This window comes from Microcebus murinus, chromosome 2 (assembly GCF_040939455.1).
Source record: "Microcebus murinus isolate Inina chromosome 2, M.murinus_Inina_mat1.0, whole genome shotgun sequence".
Classification (NCBI taxonomy): domain Eukaryota; kingdom Metazoa; phylum Chordata; class Mammalia; order Primates; family Cheirogaleidae; genus Microcebus; species Microcebus murinus.
The window spans coordinates 9,421,960-9,441,525 of record NC_134105.1 but is presented as its reverse complement, the minus strand read 5'-3'; the positions used below and the strand labels follow the sequence as shown (position 1 = coordinate 9,441,525).

The following is a 19,566-nucleotide window of genomic DNA, read 5'->3' as shown; positions in this document are numbered from 1 at the left end:
GCCCAGCAGTTTGAGGTTGCTGTGAGCTAAGCTGACGCCACGGCACTCACTCTAGCCTGGGCAACAAAGCGAGACTCTGTCTCAAAAAAAAAAAAAAAAATGTGAGTGGGTGTTAAGTGAATAAACGAAGTTGCAGAAGAGTGTGGAGAGCAGGACCCTATCTTTTGGTTAGCAGACAGCATGTGTCTATGTACATATGTAGACAGTTTATATAGGCATGTGCCGCCCAGAAGACCACACCTGAGCTGTTAACAGTGACAGCTCTGGAGAGTGGAATTGTGGATGTGAAACGATAGGGGACTTCTGCTTTTTAACTTGATACACTCATTCTTTTAATATTTTTACAAACAGTATGCATTATCTTCTGAAAAAAAAAATAAAGCTAGTGATTGCTGAAGGTCCCTGTGTTGCTGTCTTCAGGAGACATCTGTTGAAAGGACAAATGCCCTTGGCCACTTGTCTCCTCCTGAAGCTTCACTGCTCAGATCTTTTTTTGGCAGCTTCCTGACCTTGTCACCTGTCTGGGTTTCTCCAGGCAGGTGCTCCCGAGCACCCACAGGCTGCAGCTGTGGGTGACTCCAAGCTGCACATGGTGTGCCCCTGGGCTGGGACCACTGCAAGGTTTCATTAGGCCCTCTGCAGCTGCCGGGGGACCGCCCCCCCCCCACCTGAGGACAGCTGGGCGCTTGGCTCTTCCACTTCTGGAACCGGTTCCCGGGCATCTGTGCCTGCCCTGGCTGCCCTCCCGTGAATGCAGGACCTCTGCCCAGTGCCTTGCAAGGCTCGCTTTCCCGGCTGATCCCTGCTGCCATCTGGCCACGCTTTAGAGTCTGGCGTGCTCTGTCATGCTTGTGTGTGTTGCTAGGAACAGCTGACACTGGGACAAGGAGTCAGGACAATTGCCCCTGGCCCCTGCTTTGAGCCCCCAAGGTGCTGCGGAGACCAGCTGCACAGAGACTCAGCAGCAGCTGGGGCTGGAAAGGGGTCCTAGGACTGGGCTGGGAAAAGGCCCCTCAGCATCCTCTGTCCAGGCCAGTGTCATTTGAAACGCTGGCGGGACCACAGCAGCTAGACTCACATTTCCCTCTGCCCAAATGAAAATGGCTTTCCCCCAATTTACCAAAAAAAAAAAAAAAAAAAAAAAAAAAAGCGCAAAAGCTAATTAATGGCTACTCTTTTTTTCTGATTTTCCATTTTTCTCCAACAAATTTTGCTGGAATCTCTGATGCCTATGAGCACGTGTTGGCAAAGAAATGGCAGCAGACAGAGCAGTGAACGAGGAGCTGGCAGGTGTTCCTGGGAAACCTTGGAAACAGCCACCTGCTTGTTCTGACTCCAGTTTTCCTCCTGTGACCACATGCCCATGGCTGCAGGTTCATATTTGGTTTCATGAGTGTGAGTCAAAGTCAATCTAACAGTTCTCTGCAAGTTAAACCTAAGCAGTCAGATGCCAGCTTTCCCCTTCGCTGGGGGCTCTGCCACAAAGGCCACACCGTCACTCTCTCTGGCTCCTAAGAATGTGGAGGAGCCCTGGTCTGGGTCAAGTCCCATTTTACAGGAGAGCAAACTAAGGTGGTGGCAATGCCAGGGGTGGTTAAGAAAGTGCCTCTGATTGGCAGAGTGTCCTCTTCTTCCCTCCCTGCGTCCATCACTGGGCTCGGGGCCCCCACCCTCCCCCAGGTCCCCTTTTCTAGTGATGACGCTTCCTGTTCTGCTTCGGCTCACTGCTGCTGTGCCCATGGCTGCTCCCTAATACTGGTGACTGCTATTGTTTTGTTAATACATAATTTCATGATTACTGTAAACAAATGTGTGTTCACTGTTCAAAAATATAGAAATTGAGCTGGTGTGGAAGCTCACAGGGGACAGCTGTCTGAGTTCACATTCACAAGAATAGGGGGCCACCTCAGCCCCATGTGCCTGGGTCTGTCCTTTTCCACAGCTGGAAGTCGTGAAATCCCAGAACCGCAGCCCCGAGCCGACTGGGAAGAGTGGCTGTGGACTGGTTTCCAATGATTAAGGCTGCAGAGGTCTCAAACTGTTAGATTTTGGGCTTTGCAGATGAATCCGAGTGGTTCTAGCACTGGCTGGTGGACTCGGTGCCTACACACAGGGAAGCAAAACCAAAATGTCGGCCGGGCGCGGTGGCTCACGCCTGTAATCCTAGCACTCTGGGAGGTCCAGGTGGGTGGATTGCTCAAGGTCAGGAGTTGGAAACCAGCCTGAGCAAGAGCGAGACCTCATCTCTACTATAAACAGAAAGAAATTAACTGGCCAACTAATATATATAGAAAAAATTAGCTGGGCATGGTGGCGCATGCCTGTAGTCCCAGCTACTCGGGAGGCTGAGGCAGCAGGATTGCTCGAGCCCAGGAGTTTGAGGTTGCTGTGAGCTAGGCTGACGCCATGGCGCTCACTCTAGCCTGGGCAACAAAGTGAGACTCTGCCTCAAAACAAAACAACAAAAAAAAAAACCAAAATGTCCCACTAATCCTCATGGACCCGCCTGAGGAAGGAGAACCCTTTGTTTTCAACCTCTGTGGACAAGGCCACGCTCCATGTTCCTTTTTGCTCAACTTTGTGCACACAGAAACTTTGAGGGGGGGTCTTGCCTACACCTCAGGAGGAAGGAGGGGTTCTCAGACTCCTCCTTCCGGGCAGGGGCAGGTGAGCAGGGCAGTGCCCCTGGGCTCAGGGCTCGCGTGGCTCTTACCGACTGGATCCAGGAGATGTAGTTGGAGACCCGAGTGAAGACGGAGGGCTTGTGGTAGTAGTTGCAGCTGAGGGAGGACGAGCAGCTGACCACGCCGTGCACCTCCCACTTGCCGTCGGCCGCCTGGCAGTTCAGCAGCCCCCCGGAGTCCCCCTGAGGAAGGCCGAGCATTAGAACCTCCGTGCTTGTGGCATTCCAGTTGTTCTACCGTGGGCCCCTCTGCCCTCTGGGGCCAGCCCTGGTGTCACAGCTCAGGGTGGTACCGCCATCCCGACAAGCGCTAGCACCCCTCCTTTCCGTGCGCCCGGCGCCGGGCTGAGCGCTTTCTACGCCTCGTCTCAGCGAATCGTCACAAAGCCCCGTGAGGTTCACCTAGGAGCCCTGACAGTGTTCCCGGCCACCGAGAGGGGAATTTCCTGGGGGCGGGGGGTTGTCTATGTGGGCAGAGAGTGTGGGGTACGGAGTGATCTCAAAGGTGTGGAGCTGCTTCCACTCCGTCCCACTCTGCACTACGGGACAAAGTCCAAAGGGCTGTGCTGTATGTCTCCAGGAAGGCTTCTGTGGCAGCTGCCTTGAGGGGACACATTGGGCCGTTGATGAGATTAATTGGACAGATAAGCCAGAAGTGCCCTCACCCTCAGAACGCCTCCCCTTGGCTCCATCCCTACGCAGAGGACAGAATAAACAAGAGGATGACAGTAATGGGAGGCCTTGAGACCCAAGGAAGGACTTCCCAGTATTGAGGGGGTGGACACTGCAAGGAGAATCTCAAAACGTGTCTTCTGGAGGCCACAAGGTCAAAGGTCACGGGATATGTCCGGAGCTGTTTCTGGGTGCTTCTGCCAGGAGGCGGGGGAGGACAGACCCCTGGACTCCTGGAGCCTCTCTCCCCATCCCCAGCCACACTTGGTGGCATAACGGGGGCACCTGGTTTTCTGTACTCACGAAGCAGCTGGCGACCACGCCGTCACCCCTGGCGCAGACCATAGTGGTCTTCACGATGCTGCCCCACCAGCCAGAGCTGGAGCACGTGGCGTAGTCCACGACCAGCAAGCGGCCCTGCTGCAGCACGTCAGGGCTCTTCCCCTTGGCTGAATGACCAGAGAGAGAGCATTACAGGGGTGAAGGAATTCCTGAGAAAAAGGGAAGTAGTGGACACCTGCTGGGCTTTCTGTCTAGCTCTTTTTTTTGGGGGGCGCAGGGTCTTTCTCTGTGATCCAGGTGGGAGGGTGGTGGTGCGATCATAGCTCACAGCCACCTCAAACTCCGCGGCTCAAGCGATCCTCCTGTCTCAGCTTCAGAGTATGTGGGAATATAGGAGCACAGCACCAGGACACCTGGATATTTTTCTATTTTTGGTAGAAACAAGGTCTCCCTGTTGCTGGGGCTGTAGCCTCTTCTTTCTGGCCCCCATTACTCTCTCCCCTCCACAGCGTTGCCATGGCAGCAGCCCTGTGTGTCTATACTGTTTGTCTACACTACTGTACAGTTGATTGGTTAGTGGCACATGGGACAGCTTTCGTTATGGGGAGTGCAGGGTCTGCCGAGGTCTCCAGGGACCCTGTGGAGCTCCAGAAGGCGGGAGTCACAGAGTAAATGCTCTTCTGACTCTGGCCTTGGGCCGTACGGAAGATGTCATGCGGTCTGTACAAGTCTCATTCCATCATAGGCATCGTGACAGCTGACACCGGTGGCTGCGATGTGCCAGGCCCTGTCTAAGGGCCTCCCCTGGGAGCCCTCCTTCAATCGCCTGGACAGCTCTGTGCTGTGGGCGCTATCATCATCTCCATTTTACAGCTGAGGACTGCGGCGTGGACAGGCTACGTAACGTGCCCAAGGCCACACAGCTATCTAGCGGGAGAGCTGGGATTTGAACCCAGGCACACTTACCAGTCTATGCCATCTGGCCTCTCCAGGGCGGCGAGAGGCCCTGGATGGACAGGGGTGACATCACCTCCCTTCCCTCTGGGCCCCCCACTTACTTTGCAGATTTCCCCAGCCGGTGACGTAGCAGGGGTAGTGGTTGGGGAGAATGGTGCCAGCAGGTGGGAGGCAGGCCAGCTGGATCTTGTCACTCAGGGAGACAGACACAGCCAGCTTGAGCAGGGCAATGTCGTTCCTGGGTCAGTGGAGAGGCCGAGCACGAAGAGAGGGTTGACTTTCTCTGCCCTGTGGGGCTTTGGAGAGCTCTGAGACCCTTGTCATCTTTCTGTGGACGTGACCCCCAGGCTGCCCTGACAGGCAGGACAGACGCCTTGTTGAGAGGGGGAAGGCAGAGAGACTGTGCCCTACTCCCCTGCCAGTCGTGGGATCTGCAGCGCCATCCCTGGCACGGAGTAGTGGCATGGTCAGTGAGGGGCTGGGGTGGCCAGGCGGCCAGCAGGCACAGCTGGTAGGAAACCCAGGTCACTCTAGCAGTCTTTGCTTCTCCCTTCCCCAGGTCAGCCCCCACCCCAGGGACCTTTGGGGCTGGCTCCACGCCTAAGAGTCAGGGCTCTTTCCACCTCCCTGCAGAGCCAGCAAAGGACGGGGTGAGGCTGAGCCCACTGCCTGTGTGAGATCCCTGTTTCCTTGCCAGCCTTACCCTCCAAGCGCACCCAGACGTACCCTTTGGTAACCTGGCTGGAGTTCCACTTCTCGTGCACCACGAGCTTGGAGACCATGACAGCCAGCGAGCCCGACTCCTCGGTGGAGGGCTTCTGCCGGCCCAGCACCACACAGTAGGTCCAGGAGGATCTGGGAGAAAGGAGGCCGAGCGGAGAGGTTGGGCTCCCGGCTGCCCCCACTGGCAGGGACACTCTAATCAGCAGGCGTCCTCAAACGATGGCCCACGGGCCACATGCAGGTGTTTTTGCCCGTTTGTTTTTTTACTTCAAAATAAGATATGTGCAGTGTGCATAGGAATTTGTTCATAGTTTTTTTTTTTTAAATTATATTCCAGCCCTCCAACAGTCTGAGGGACAGTGAACTGGCCCCCTGTTTAAAACATTTGAGGATCCCTGCAATGTGTCCCCTCCAGAGGCCTGGCTTTGGGTAGTGATGGGGTTGTAAGTGACTGCTGGGGGAGCCACCAGCTGGAGTTTGGGGGTTTTTCTTCCCCAGGGGCAGTTGGTTCTAATGTAACATAAACTATATAGCATAATAACTACAACTATGTAATGATTGTTACTGCACAAACTACAAGCTACAATACGAAAGTTATGATACCATAATCTCTATGTTGTTTTGAAGGGATTGAGATGAACACAGAGACACAGGAGTTATTTGCCCTCAAGGGCATTTTCTGGTTTAACCCTCCAGCTCTCATTTTCAGATGGGGAAACTGCGGCCCAGAGAGGGGTAACTAGTCCCACAGAGTCCCACAGTCGGTGAGAAATCAGGACCAGAAGCCAGGACTGCTGACTCCCAAGCCTTATTAATTTCCCATCACCTCGTAGAACTTATTATGAATTAGGTGGGAGAAAGGAACCACCCCTAGCAAGGAGTGACACGGGCCCAGCCAAACCTCAGGAGCTTCGGTGAGTTCCAGCTGATGTGATAAGCAGAGGTCACAGGGAAGGAAGAGGATAAGTGAACAACGTTGCAGAATCTTCTCTTTCCCCCTGGGCCTTATAATTGGCGTATATGTTATAATTCACTTTAATTGAGCACTTACTAAGTGCCAGGCCCCTTTGATCCACACTCAATTCTGTTATCCCATTTTTGCAGGTGATGGTATTGTAGCTTGGAGAAGTTATTTAAGTTGCTAGAGGGAACCCAATTCCAGATCCAGAGGCCACATCTACAACCCCGGAGGGCAGGGATTATACCGTCCCCTCCTCTGCATCTTCCCTTAGTGCCTGGCACAGGTCAATCGGCCCATGCCACTTATGGACCCATGGACCGTCCAACAGGCAGAAGCATAGATGGACGAAGCTTGTGCCTTGGCTGTGCAGGTGGTCATTTGCACAGCGTGGTGTAGGCCATCTGGGCCCCTCCCAGAGGCAGCACTGGTGGTGGGCAGGCCAGGCGCCTGGGGCGTGGCAGTTACCTGATGCAGTGGGCAGCTGTCATGACCCAGTTGTTGGCCACCAGGGACCCTCCGCAGGTGTGGTACCACTTGTCATTGAAGCTGTACTGCAGGGAGACCTGTGGAGAAGCACAAGCACGCTGGTGGCTGAAAGGTCCAGGCCGCGCTGCTGTCCGGTGTCCCGAGAGCAGGGCTGGGACCCGGTAAGGCGAGTGAGGCACTCACAGGTGCAAAGCTTAAGGAGGTGCCAAAAAACTCAGCCATCAAGAGAAAAATCATTTTAATGCTATTAAAAAAATCAAAATTGATACAAAAATTCAGGGCAAACAAAATATCAAAAACTGAAATAGACAATTCAAACATAACTGCTCTGAACATCTTTTTGCAGGTTGATTTGTTGAGATCTTTCCCTTCTTGAGAGCTATTGCTTAGCTCCCTCCGATTTAATACGTCTCAAAGCAAACTCCTGGATTCCACTGGCCAACCCTGTTCTTTCCGCAGGCTTCCCCGTCTCAGTAAATGGCAACCCTTCTTACTGCTCAAGTATAATCCTTGGCGTCATCCTTTGCTCTTCTCTTACTCTCATATCCCGCATTCAAATCCATCTGCAAATTCCATCAGCTCTACTTTCAGAACACGTGGAGTGACGGCAACCCCGGCACCACCTGAGCTGCTCGCCCCAGCCACTGTCATCTCTCGTCTAGTGTCCTGTCTGTTTTCCCTGCTCCCACTCGTATTTTCCAACACAGCAGCCAGAATGATCCTCTTCGATGTAAGTCTGGGGCCGGAAGTGATAGCTCACGCCTATAATCCCAGCACCTTGGGAGGCCGAGGCAAGAGGATCACTTGAGGCCAGGAGTTCAAGACCAGCCTGGGCAATGTAGGAAACCCCATCTCTTAAAATATAAACCATAGAAAAATTAGCCCAGTGTGGTGCATTCCCCTGTAGTCCCAGCTACTCAGGAGGCTGAGGTGGGGGGGGATGGCTTGAGCCCAGGAGTTTGAGATTGTTGTGAGCCATGATGATGCCACGGCACTCTAGCTTGGGTGACAGAGCAAGATCCTGTCTCTAACAATAAATAAATAAATTTAGAAAACAAATAAATGTAAGTCTGATTATGTCTCTGCTCAGCTCAGACCCTCCAGTGCCTCCCCCTTGAACACAGTAAAATCCCAAACTGTACGATGACCTCCTAGGCCCTCCCTGACCTCTCTCATTTCCTAGGCCTCCAGCCCCTCTCCTCTAGCCATACTGACCTTCGTGCGGTTCTGCAAATGTACCAAGCCCATTTCTGCCTCAGGGCCTTAGTTAGCACTTGCTGTTCCCCCTGCCTGGAATATTCTTCTCCCAAGTAACAGCATAGCTCTCTACTTCACTTCCTATATGTCTCTGCTCAAGGTTACTTTCTCTATGAACCTTCTATGACCACCGTATCCAAAACGGTGCGCACACACATACACACACATGCACAGTCATGTACACGTGCACACACATGCAGTTGTGTACACGTCTCTCTTCCCTCTTGTCCTGCTTTACTCTTTATCATCTTATCTTTCAGTACGTGACATGTTATGAATTTACTCAATTGTTTATTTCTTACTCCTCCACTTTAATAAAACCTCCCTGAATTTTCCCCTGCTGCTGTGTTCCAGGTGCCTAGAAACAGTGTCTGGGACGTAGCAGGTCCATGATAAATACTGATTGAATAAGTGCTGAGTAAGCAAATGAGTGAATGAATGAATGAATGAATGAAGACAGGAGACCAGGAATGAAGACAGGAGACCAGGAATGAAAGTGGAATTACCAGGGCAAGGGGCTGATCTCTGCTGTAGATCTTGTCACCTGTTGCTCTAGTTTAGGAATGTGAGAATGCATGAGTGCACCTGACTTCCTTCCACCCCCCCCAGCTCCTTAGCATGTTTCTCTTTTTGATAAAAAATTATTTCTTTTTAGGTTTTATAAATTTTAGGGCGGTAGCATTTGGCACGGTTCCAGTCCCATGCTGTCCCATATTCTAGGTTGACTATAATGCATCTTTTCTGTACTGATATATAATGCCACATTTATCATATGCTAAGTTCCAATATATCCATGGAGCTATGTCTGGATTCTGCATTCTGTTGCACTGGCTTGTTTGTCTATTACTGTAATAAAACTTTTTAACTACTGTAGCTATGTATTAGCTACATTCCTGTCTTCATTCCTGGTCTCCTGTCTTCATTCCTGGTCTCCTGTCTTTCAAGTCTGTGCCATGGCCAAGCAGAAAGGAGGGAGGTGACAGCAGAGCTTGAGCTGCTCTGACCAGGGGTCCTGTCACTGTGGGGAATGATTCTCTCTGTGCTGGCAGATGCCTGCATTTCTGATTAGCCACTCGGCATTGCTCATTTGCTCGACATCAAGGAACCTTAGAGGAATTGGCTTTTAAAAAGATATTTAAAATTATAGAAAATGGAAAAGGACACCTAAAAATGCCCCCCCCCATCTAAAAATAGGCTGAAGATGTCCTACAGATGTGAAATTGTGTCCATGTAATACATGTTACTTGGGGGCAGCAAAGTGTGGCCCAAAGAGCAAGGACTGGACCAAATTCGAATCCTCTCTGTCCCCTCGGCTAACTGTACCCTTTCTGGTCCCAGATAAGTCCTTCCCTTATCTGGAAAATGGGAACATAATACCCGCTGTGCAGGGCTCTTGGGAGGATTAATACTGTAATCACAAACACTTTAGCAAACACTTTACGTGTGTAATAATTTGAGCACTTGCCAGGGGCCAGACACTGTGCTGAGCTTAGAATGTGCATCAGATCACCTTGCAACCACAGCAGCCCTCTGAGGCAGTATCATTATTCCCCTTTCACAGCTGAGTAAACCAAGGCAGCTGATGTGCATCTGCACAATGGGGTCTGTGCCATATGGGCTCTAGAGTATTTCTAGTATTGTCTCCAGAGGGCAATCGAGTTGCTCCAGGTCATCCCAGGATTTGAGCCCTACCTGCCTGGATCCAGAATCTGTTTTTGGGAACTTTATACTTTTTGGAAAACTTTCAATTCTACTTTAGTTTTAAAGCTTGTAGCCCTTGGCCGGGCGCGGTGGCTCACGCCCGTTATCCTAGCACTCTGGGAGGCCGAGGCTGGTGGATTGCTCGAGGTCAGGAGTTCCAAACCAGCCTGAGCAAGAGCAAGACTCCGTCTCTACTATAAATAGAAAGAAATTAATTGGCCAACTAATATATATAGAAAAAATTAGCCGGGCATGGTGGCGCATGCCTGTAGTCCCAGCTACTGGGGAGGCTGAGGCAGGAGGATCGCTTGAGCCCAGCAGTTTGAGGTTGCCGTGAGCTAGGCTGACGCCACGGCACTCACTCTAGCCTGGGCAACAAAGCGAGACTCTGTCTCAAAAAAAAAAAAAAAAAGAAAAGAAAAGAAAAGAAAAGAAAAAAGCTTGTAGCCCTTTATTTTTCAGTGTGTGGTGGCTCGGTTTTAGGAGTGTTGACCCGGGGCCACAGTCTTGGGGTGGGTGTCGGCTAGAAGAGTCCTCTCAGACAGTACAGTGCTGGGTCACATTAATCCTGGCTTTGTTTAAAACATTGATATTTTGCTCATTATGCATACTTTTGTATAAAGTTTGATTTTTAAAAATATTGCATGCAAATATCATTCATTTCGGTTGCCAAGTTTTGTGTTGCCCCCTTAAATTTTTCCCGTAAAGTTAGTGCTTTGCTTGCCTCCCTGGAGTTCCTGCCCAGCTAGACCTGCCCACCCACCCCAATAAACGGATCTCTCCCAGGAAACAGAAGCAGGAAGTGCAGGGTCTTCCAAAACTCATATTAGTTGGTTGCCAAGGCAGGGATACATTGGTACAAAAGGGTGAGGAAATACTCCGGTCGGCAGCACTGAGGGGATGTCGGCACAAGTGTGCCTGTGCTCTGGGGCCCTGCAGCACAGGGGACACGGCCCCTCCTCTAACCTCCCAGAGAAGAAGTACTTTGCGACTTTGAGAAAAGCAAAAGTACAAAACGCCACGTATACAAATTGTGAAATAGCAGGCACCATTCTATCATTGGCCCTCTCTTTTTTTAAAGTTATTCTTAGAGACTCACTATGTTGCCCAAGCTGGTCTCAAACTCCCGGCCTCGAGTGATCCTCCTGCCTCAGCCTCTCAAGTAGGTAGGCCTATAGGCATGAGCCACAAAGCTCTCTTAATGGAGGGGCAGGGCCTAGATGGTGGCCATTCCTTCGATACACAGTGACTGCGGCATGAGGCACCCCGAACAGTCAAGGCTAGCAGAACCCTGGGTGCACCCATCACTGAGGTGTAGAAACTCACGATCATTCAGCTGGGTTTGTTCCCACACTTGTTTGCGTCTGTTCTGCTTGCAGTAATGAAATCTGATTAAACGTGTAACTAACAAAATATGGGTTCAAAAAGAGAGTTGTGATTTATATGGAAACTAAGTTAAATGATTGGAAGAGACTGGATAACCATGGCTCTTAAAAAAACATTCTCTTGAATTAATGTCTGAGAAAGTGGAAAGATTGGGGGAAAACATCATAAAAGTCTGGATGGGCTCGTTACTCAGATTGCTTCATGAGTGTTTCAAGGTTTCTGCTCTAAAGAAATGAACTTGTAGATGATATATTATGGGGATGATTTATATGAGAAAGACAGTTAAAGCTAAAAAGATTTGGCCAGGCGAGGTGGCTCACGCCTGTAATCCCAGCACTCTGGGAGGCTGAGGCGGGAGGATCGCTCAAGGTCAGGAGATCGAAACCAGCCTGAGGAAGAGCGAGACACCCGCTCTACTAAAAAAAAAAAAATAGAAAGAAATTAATTGGCCAATTAAAAATATATATAGAAAAAATTAGCCGGGCATGGTGGTGCATGCCTGTAGTCCCAGCTACTTGAGAAGCTGAGGCAGGAGGATCCCTAGAGCCCAGGAGTGTGAGGTTGCTATGAGCTAGGTTGATGCCACGGCACTCTAGCCAGGGCAACAGAGTGAGACTCTGTCTCAAAAACAAACAAACAAACAAAAAACAACTAAAAAGATTAAAAATAAACGTGAATGAACGTTTATTTACATGGTCTAAATTAAGATAAAACGTTTAAAGCATATACATATGATTTAAAATAATTTATCTATAATCGGCTTTTCAATTACTCAGTCCCAATTATGTCAGACAAGAGAGATTTTCCTATATTTATTTATGATGATGTGAACTCCATACATTTGCACTGAGAGTCCTGTCACTAACAGTTGGATGGGGTGGTGCACACCTGTAATTCCAGCTACTCTGGAGGCTGAGGCAGAAGGATCACTTGAGGCCGGGAGTTCGAGTTGGGGTAGATGTGGGTTAGTCTCACCACTGACATGTCCTAGTACTTTGTGCCCGTGTGCCAACCTGCATCTTAGTCTTGCTATCACTATGGTTATGTGAATGTAAGGAAACATTTATTTTCATTGGTAACATCAATTTTCATTGCTTTGCCTGTAGTTAAGAATTAATCTGCATACACAGCACTGATTGGTTCCTTAAAGCAAGGCTCAATTGCATAGGTGCTGATGAATGGTTCATAGGACAACAGTATATTTGCATGCAAGCATCTGATTGGTTAGCAGAGTAAGACTGATTCTGGTGTTATACCTTATACTAATCATTCACTACATCTGTAATGTGCGCTGCCTGAGGCAGCAGTAGTCAGCATTTTCTTCAGACACGGTCGCTGCCTTGTGACTTGATAAGAGGCCTGAGTTGTTGCATGTAAGCAAATGCTCCCAACCCCTACTGGAGGGCCCCCGTGGTGGGAGTCTAGAGGCCATGAGAACAAGAACAAGAAGAACTCTCCCAAGAACTGGCCCCCGATTGATGGTTGGTAGTCAATGATGGGTAACACTCCCCATTGGGGGGGCGACCTAAGACAGGCACAACCGTGGGGGCCAGGAAGGAGCCGCTGCCTGGGATTGAGACCAAGAAGCACTTCAAATGGCTGCATTGTTTTATGTTGCCTATCTCGGCCTTGGCTTTTGAGCTCTGTCCGGCACCTTAACTTTAGTAACTGTTTTGAGATCTGAGACCATGGGAAATTGTTTCCCTTTTGAAACAACTCCGGAATTGGCTGATATTGCTGCTATGCTCAGATGCTCATGTACAAGGAACTAACCTTGGGTCTGGAGGGTATAAAAATAAAGCGACTGGTGCATTGGTCACTCGAGTCATTGTCATGTCCATGTGTGTCTGTGTCATTATTTTATGTTCTGTGTCATCCCCCGTTCTGTAATCGGGCCACATCATAAGACTATGTGAATTTGTGGGCAGGAATAGTGGGGTAGAGTAGCTCCTTATTGAAGCTGGAGGAGGCACCTCTTCCTGACCCCCAGGGCTGGCCCAGGCCACAGAAATATATTTTACTGGGGAAGTGGCCATGCTGCCCACCAATCCTCACCTCTGCCTGCACAATAGAGCCCATGGTGGAAGGGCAAAGTGGTGATGTGAGGGGAGTGGGGCTGGGAAGGAGGAAGTACAGTGTGGTTGACTCACCTGCCATGGCCAGCTGTTGGGCTTCATTCACATCTTCACCTCCAACCACCCTGGGCACCTGGGGTGGGTAAGTGGGGCTCCCACAGCTGAGAGCTATGATAAGAGGGTTGTGAGTCCAGGTAGCAGTGACCCAAGCAATGTACTCTGCACTCACAGCATTCCCACCCCTTAAATAGAAAATCTTAGTTCTGGAGGATCCTAAGAGATCATAGAGTTCTGTTCTTTGCTCCAGTTCTTTTGAACTCCACTCCAGCTTTCTTACAGCTATAGGAATGCATGCAATGGGGCCGGGAAGGAGGAGAGGGGAAGGCAGGAAGGTCCCATTCCCAGCCCCACCAGGGGCTGGAAATCCAGGGTCTTTGGGTGACAGGACTTACCTCCAACTACCAATGCAGACAGCAGTAGGATTCTGATCATGGTGTGTCCCTGGGGTTCTGTACGCCTGGGCCTGGCTAATGCCCTGGTCTTAAGGGCAGGCTTATCAGCGAGAGATACACTGGGAATTCGCAAGATCGGAATTTTCCCAAAGCCCAGTGGAAAAACCGGCTTGTGTCCAGATATTATTGTCTATTTCATCCTAACTATCACTTAGGAAATACTTAGAAAAAAAATGCCAAAGGTAGGTATTGGAATATGGGTTCTATCTGCTTTCAAGAGGTTATATTTGTGTTAGGGAAGGAAGAAAAATATTAGTTGTTGGTCCTTGGGGTTGAATTTTTTTTTTGATACAGGGTCTCACTCTGTTATCCAAGCTAGAGTGCTGTGGTGTCAGCCTAGCTCACAGAATCTCATACTCTTGGGCTTAAGCAATCCTCCTGACTTAGTGTCTCAATTAGCTGGGACTACAGGGGTGTGCCCCACACTCAGCTAATTTTTTCTTTTTTTAGTTGCCAAGCTAATTTTTTATTCTATTTTTTTACTAGAGACATGGTCTCACTCTTACTCAGGCTGGTCTGGAGCTACTGACCTCAAGTGATTCTCCAGCCTCAGCCTCCCTAGGAGCTAGGATTATAGGCATGAGCCACTGCATCTGGCCTTGGATTGTGTTATGTAAGAAAATATTAAGTTGGCGTGCTGAACAAACAGCATTTTGGTTCAGTCGTTTTCAAGGTGGCTGGGTTAGCCTGCTGGGGGACCTTTGACGTCTGAAGACATTTTTGTTGCCATGGCAGAGGTTGATGCATTATTGTCATCTAGTGAGTAGAGAATAGAGATGCTGCTAAACATCCTACAATGCACAGGACAACAAGGACTTGCTCAGCCCGAAATGTCAATGGCGCTGGGGTTGAGGAAGCCTGTCCTTGGCCATGCCGTGGCTTGCTTTGTGACACTGGATGAGTCATGTACGTCTCAAAGCCAGGCTACCCATGTGAAACGGGGAGAGAAACCTGTGTCCAGTCTGTTTCACAACGTCGTGGTGAGGATTTGCATAATGTGGGGAACATGCTACCCAGCAGAGGGGCAAGGCAGGCCCATACAACTGAGGTTTGGCAGCCCCAGTGATGGGGCGAAGGGGAGCCCTGGCAGAGGAGGGCTTTGTTGGCATGGATCAGGTTGGGTTTCATTGTCTGCTCCTAAGACGATAGAAGTTTGCATTTGCCCAATAACTTTGTCTTCCACATGGGGTCAAAACAGGAGTTTCTTCTAAAGGAGAACAAAGACAGGCAAGCCGACACTCACCAAACACTCACATTTGTTATCTAATCTAAGCCTTAGAAAACCCCTTAAGAGGCTCCCTTATTTCAGAGGAGAAAGCCGGGTGCAGACAGATAAGTGACTTGCCCAAGATTACACAGCTTCTAAGTGGCAGAATGGGGACTTGAACCTATGATTCCAGCACTGTGCACCACGTCCTAGTACTGCCATAAGCCCCTTGTTGGCAGGGGAGGTGGAGTGAGTGAGTGGGTTTCCTGATGGACTTTCTTGCTCTTGCTGAGACTGTCACTCTCGTTGCTTTTGGGCAGAGCACAGTGCTGGGCAGGCCAGGCGCTGAGAGCCGGCTCTGCTCTGTGATCAGAGACTCCAGTGTTTGCCTCAGCTGGAAAAGCACAGGGGAAGGTGGACTCGAACTCTTAGGACCTGTGTTCGAGTCCTTGCTCGGTCAGTTTGGAGTATGGTGGCCCAGACAAATCATTTCTCTTCTGAACCTTAGTTTCTGAGATAGCAATCCAGGCCCTGGTTGCAGAACTGTTGTGTGAGTAAGAAAACAGGTGTAGAAGGACTTCATAGTCTCCCAAGGATCATGCAGATATGAGGGCAGTTAGGTGGAAAATCCCGCTGGACTGGATGTCAGCAGAGTCCAGTTCCAGTCCCAACTCTACCCCTGACTCCCTGGAGCAGTCCAGACTCTTGTTTATAGCCTGTAGCAGTTGCTGCAGAAAACAACCGTTTCAGAAGTCTCTTTTTTATCTTAAAGGTTAGTAAAGGTTAATGTGAATTTGTCATTGTGCTCCCCGTATCTGTGTTTGTTTTAATATAAAAAGAAGGTTTCTCCTGTCTGAGGTTACGGAACAAACACGAGTTTGGCACATGCCATGGGTGTGCTGAGTGACCTTGGGCAATTCACACATGACTTCAACCCCAGCCTGGGCTTGCCCATCTATGAAGCAGGAGAGGAACGCAAGGCCAGTCTGTTTTACCACTTTGCTGTCAGGATTTGAAAGTGACATAAAACTTCACTCAAATTGGCTTAAACCAAAGGGTCATTCCTTGGGTCACAAAATGGAAAAGTCCAGTAGCAGAGGTGCCTTCAGGTATGTCTGGTTCCTGGGCCCTGATTATGTCCCCAGGACCTGGCTTCTCCCCTCTTGTGGCTCTGCCTGGTGTTGTGAGTTCCATTCTCAGGCTTTGTTAAGTGGCCTGTGGCAGCCCCAGGGTCTCCCTTCCTTGGGGACAAGATCACTGCAGAATCTCTGGCCCAAGGCTTCTCAACTGCAGTCCCGAGGGCATTTTGGGAAGGATGACTCTTCGTTTTGAGGCTGTCCTGCACATTGCAGGACATTTGGCGGCACCCCTGCCCCCACCCACTAGGTGCCAGTACCCCACCCCCAACAGTTGTGATAACCAAAATGTCTCCACACATTGCCAAGTGTACCCTGGGGAACAAAATCGCCCCTTCTCTTCCTGTCTCCTTTTGCTGTAGTAGCCTCACATCTCTGCATCCTGTAACCCAGCACGAGTGAGAGGCTTCTGGAAGCTCCCTGCGGACCTCCTGTGACCTCTCTGATTGGACCTGCTTCAGGGCACATGCCCATCCCTGAACCAATGGTTGTGGTGGTGGAGGGGATGCCATGCACTGATTGGCCAGGCCTGGAGCAGGTGCTACACCCAGACCACCAGAGCAGGGATGCCGGGGGACAGCACCTAAACCAGAATCCAGGCTTCTGTGCTGGGTGGGGAGGACATGGGGGCTGGGAGGGCAGAGAGCAAGTAGCCACTATAGTCCTCTTCCCCTCCCACCCCCTGAGAGCTCACTTATACATTGTTTGACAACAAGGCAATCTGTCAAGTTCTCACCTGGGCTGGGTCCCTGAGGTCTCAGTGGGACAGGCAGGTCCAGCTGTGAAATTCCCACAGGGCTTTCGACCCATCCAGAACAATCCCTCTAGGATCTATGTAGCCCAGTGGCAAGGGGCGTGGGTCCTGGCGCCCCTGTGGCGACTGTGTGTTTGGATCCTGGCTACTGAGTGTGGGCTGGACCAGCGGCAGCAGCACGGCCAGGAGCTGTTAGAGATGCAGATGTCCCACCTTCCGCACCTGCGGTTCACTGGGACCCGCAGGTGAACTCGTTCCTCTGCTCAGCGCGGTTTGAGAAACTCCGAGAGAGGGCAAGTTCCACCTCTCTATTCCTGGCTTTCTCCTCCTGTCTCATAGACACAAGGTCAGTACAGGTCATCTCTTAGGGTCCTTAGGACTAAACAACAGTCTGTTTGCTCACTCAGAGCGCTCAGTAAGTGTGCAGTGAGTGTTCGCACTTAGTGCCTTAGACCTGCAGCCCTCGGGTATCAGAACAGACCAGCGTTCTTCAAACTTTTCCATCAGACAGTCCCGCTAGATCAGGGGTTGGCAAACGTTTCGTGTAAAGGGCCAGACAGTAAACATTTTAGACTTTTGGGCCATATGGTCTCTGTGACAACTTGTCAGCTTTGCCGTCGTGGTGTAAAAGCAGCCATATGGGCATAGCTCTGTTCCAATAAAACTTTATTTACAAAACAGATTTGCGTTGTAGGCTCAAGTTTGTAGCAAAGTGATGATCTGGGGTCTAGCACACAGCAGTCGCAGCAACGAAATGTCTCAGAAGCCTCATCCTTCGTCTGGAAAGCTTAATTGGAATTCTGCGACTTAGTAATGTAGCTTGGTTTATTTTAATATAATGTTTTTTTCTTCCTTCCAGATCTCTACAGAAAACAGATGCTCTGGGGAGACGCTGTGTGTGTGTGTGTTCTCTGTCTGCACACGGCCCCCCCTACCCACGGCCACGAGAACTTTTGTAGACACGTGTCCCAACCCGATAGGAACTGGACCCCAAGGATGAGCTGGAGGCCTAAGGCCGGCATGGAGTGAGGCTTCCTCTCCTGGGGAACAAAACAGAGCGGGAGGATTTGCTGTCAGGAGTCCGGGGAGGGAGGAGTTAGGAGCAATGACTCCTCCTATTTGCAAGCCTCTGTTATTTCATTGGCTTCCTATAAGGAGACAGGGCATGTGTCCATTTTACAGATGAGGAAAACTGAGGCTCAGAGAGGTCAGGTGACCCGGCCATTGACACTGCCTGTCAGTGGCAGAGTTCAGGGCTCCAGCCTGACAGATGCCTTCCCTCTGCCCTGCCATACTTCATGCCACTAATCTGAGGCCGAGAATGTGGATGTGGCGGGCCGCCAAGACAGCCCTGGTTATTCACACTTCCTGCATCCACGCCCTTTGCCACGTGACTTCCCAGTGCCCACCCAGGGCAGGGGGAAGATTCTTGCAGAGCCAAGCTGTCCCAGCCTGACCCATACAACACCCAGGCGACCCCTAGGCATAGGGTGAGTCCAGCCCAGATCAGCAGGGCTGCCTGACTCAGCTGCCACTGCCCCCAGATGTGTGAGCAGTAACGTAACTGCCCACCACTGGATGCCACTAGGGGCTGGGGGTTGGTTGCTAGGCAGCAGTATCATGCTACAGCAGCTGGTGCAATGGCTAGAAGCCTTGTGCGACTGTCTGGGAGCAATAATTCTCCTCTCAGGGCCCTGTCTCTTTGGGCTCTTTGCCAGCTCTAGGGAAGAGTCCGTTCCCTCGCCTTTTGCAGCTGCTAGCGGCTGCCTGCGATCCTGGGGGTGCCCGCCCCGTCTCCAAAGCCAGCCGCAGCATCTTCAAAGCTCTCCCTGAATCCGAGTCCCGGCCCTCGTTTCCATGCCTCCCTCTCTGACCCTCCTGTCTCCCTGGTGAGGACCCCCGTCGGTTACACTGTGCCCGGCCAGATCATGCAGGACGAGCACCCTGGACCCTGATGCAATCGTATCGGAAAGGCAAGGCGACGCGCTCACAGGTGCCGGGGAATTAGGATGTAGACACCTCTGGGGAGGCATTATTCTGTCTACTGTACACAGGCATTGATTCTTGGGCACAACAGTGGATCTCGTCCCTAAATCTCAGAAGTTCACACTGCTGTTGAACAAAGAAAACTGTGGCTTGGGTTTCACCATGCTGCTAACACGTAGTCGTTTTGACGATTCAATCACATTCCTGAAGTTTATAAAGATGCGGGGCTGGAGGAGGCCGCTGCTCAGCGTGCACGTGCGCCTCTCACATCACCGCGGAGCTCCTCCCTCCCTCCTTTTCGTTGCCGCCTCGGGCAGGGCCGCGTCATTTCTGCCCCCAGAACACAGTGCCATCGGGCCCTGCCACGGCACGCGGCCTTCCGTGGAGGGCCTTTGCTCACTGTCCCTGCTAGGGTGACCGGGCGTCTTGGTGTTCCTGCACTGAACTACCCGTGTCTTGGAAAATCCCTCAGTTCAAGGTGAATCAGGGCAGTTTGTCGTGCTACCCCTGCCCCTGCCGTTGTGTTCTGGAAACACCAGCTGCCAGAGTTCTCTTCCAAAGTCACTGTGCCCTGGCTCGTGCTGCTCCTTGGGTTGGCGAGTGACCCCTTTTGTTGTTCACTAGGGTGTTGATTAGGATGTGCTGAGCTGCAAGTAACCGAAAACCTACCTCAGTGGCTAAAACGAATGTAGATTTATCTTTTTCCCCTAGAAAGACATTCAGAGGAGGATGGTTGCTGGCGTGGGAGCTGTAGCTTAATGAGGTCTGAGCTGATGTCTCTTGTGATT

The 19,566-nt window shown here is 50.8% G+C and overlaps 1 protein-coding gene across 1 annotated transcript; it reads right to left on the bottom strand.

Moving 5' to 3' along the window:
• Nucleotides 1–1,443: 1,443 nt before the first annotated feature.
• On the bottom strand, nucleotides 1,444–13,675 carry LOC105870485 (chymotrypsin-like elastase family member 2A). Its single transcript, XM_076010041.1, is given in 9 exon segments — nucleotides 1,444–1,567; nucleotides 2,619–2,866; nucleotides 3,659–3,804; nucleotides 4,696–4,832; nucleotides 5,321–5,449; nucleotides 6,744–6,841; nucleotides 13,259–13,285; nucleotides 13,287–13,351; nucleotides 13,636–13,675. Coding segments are annotated over 9 exon segments (1,014 nt in total).
• Nucleotides 13,676–19,566: the final 5,891 nt, after the last annotated feature.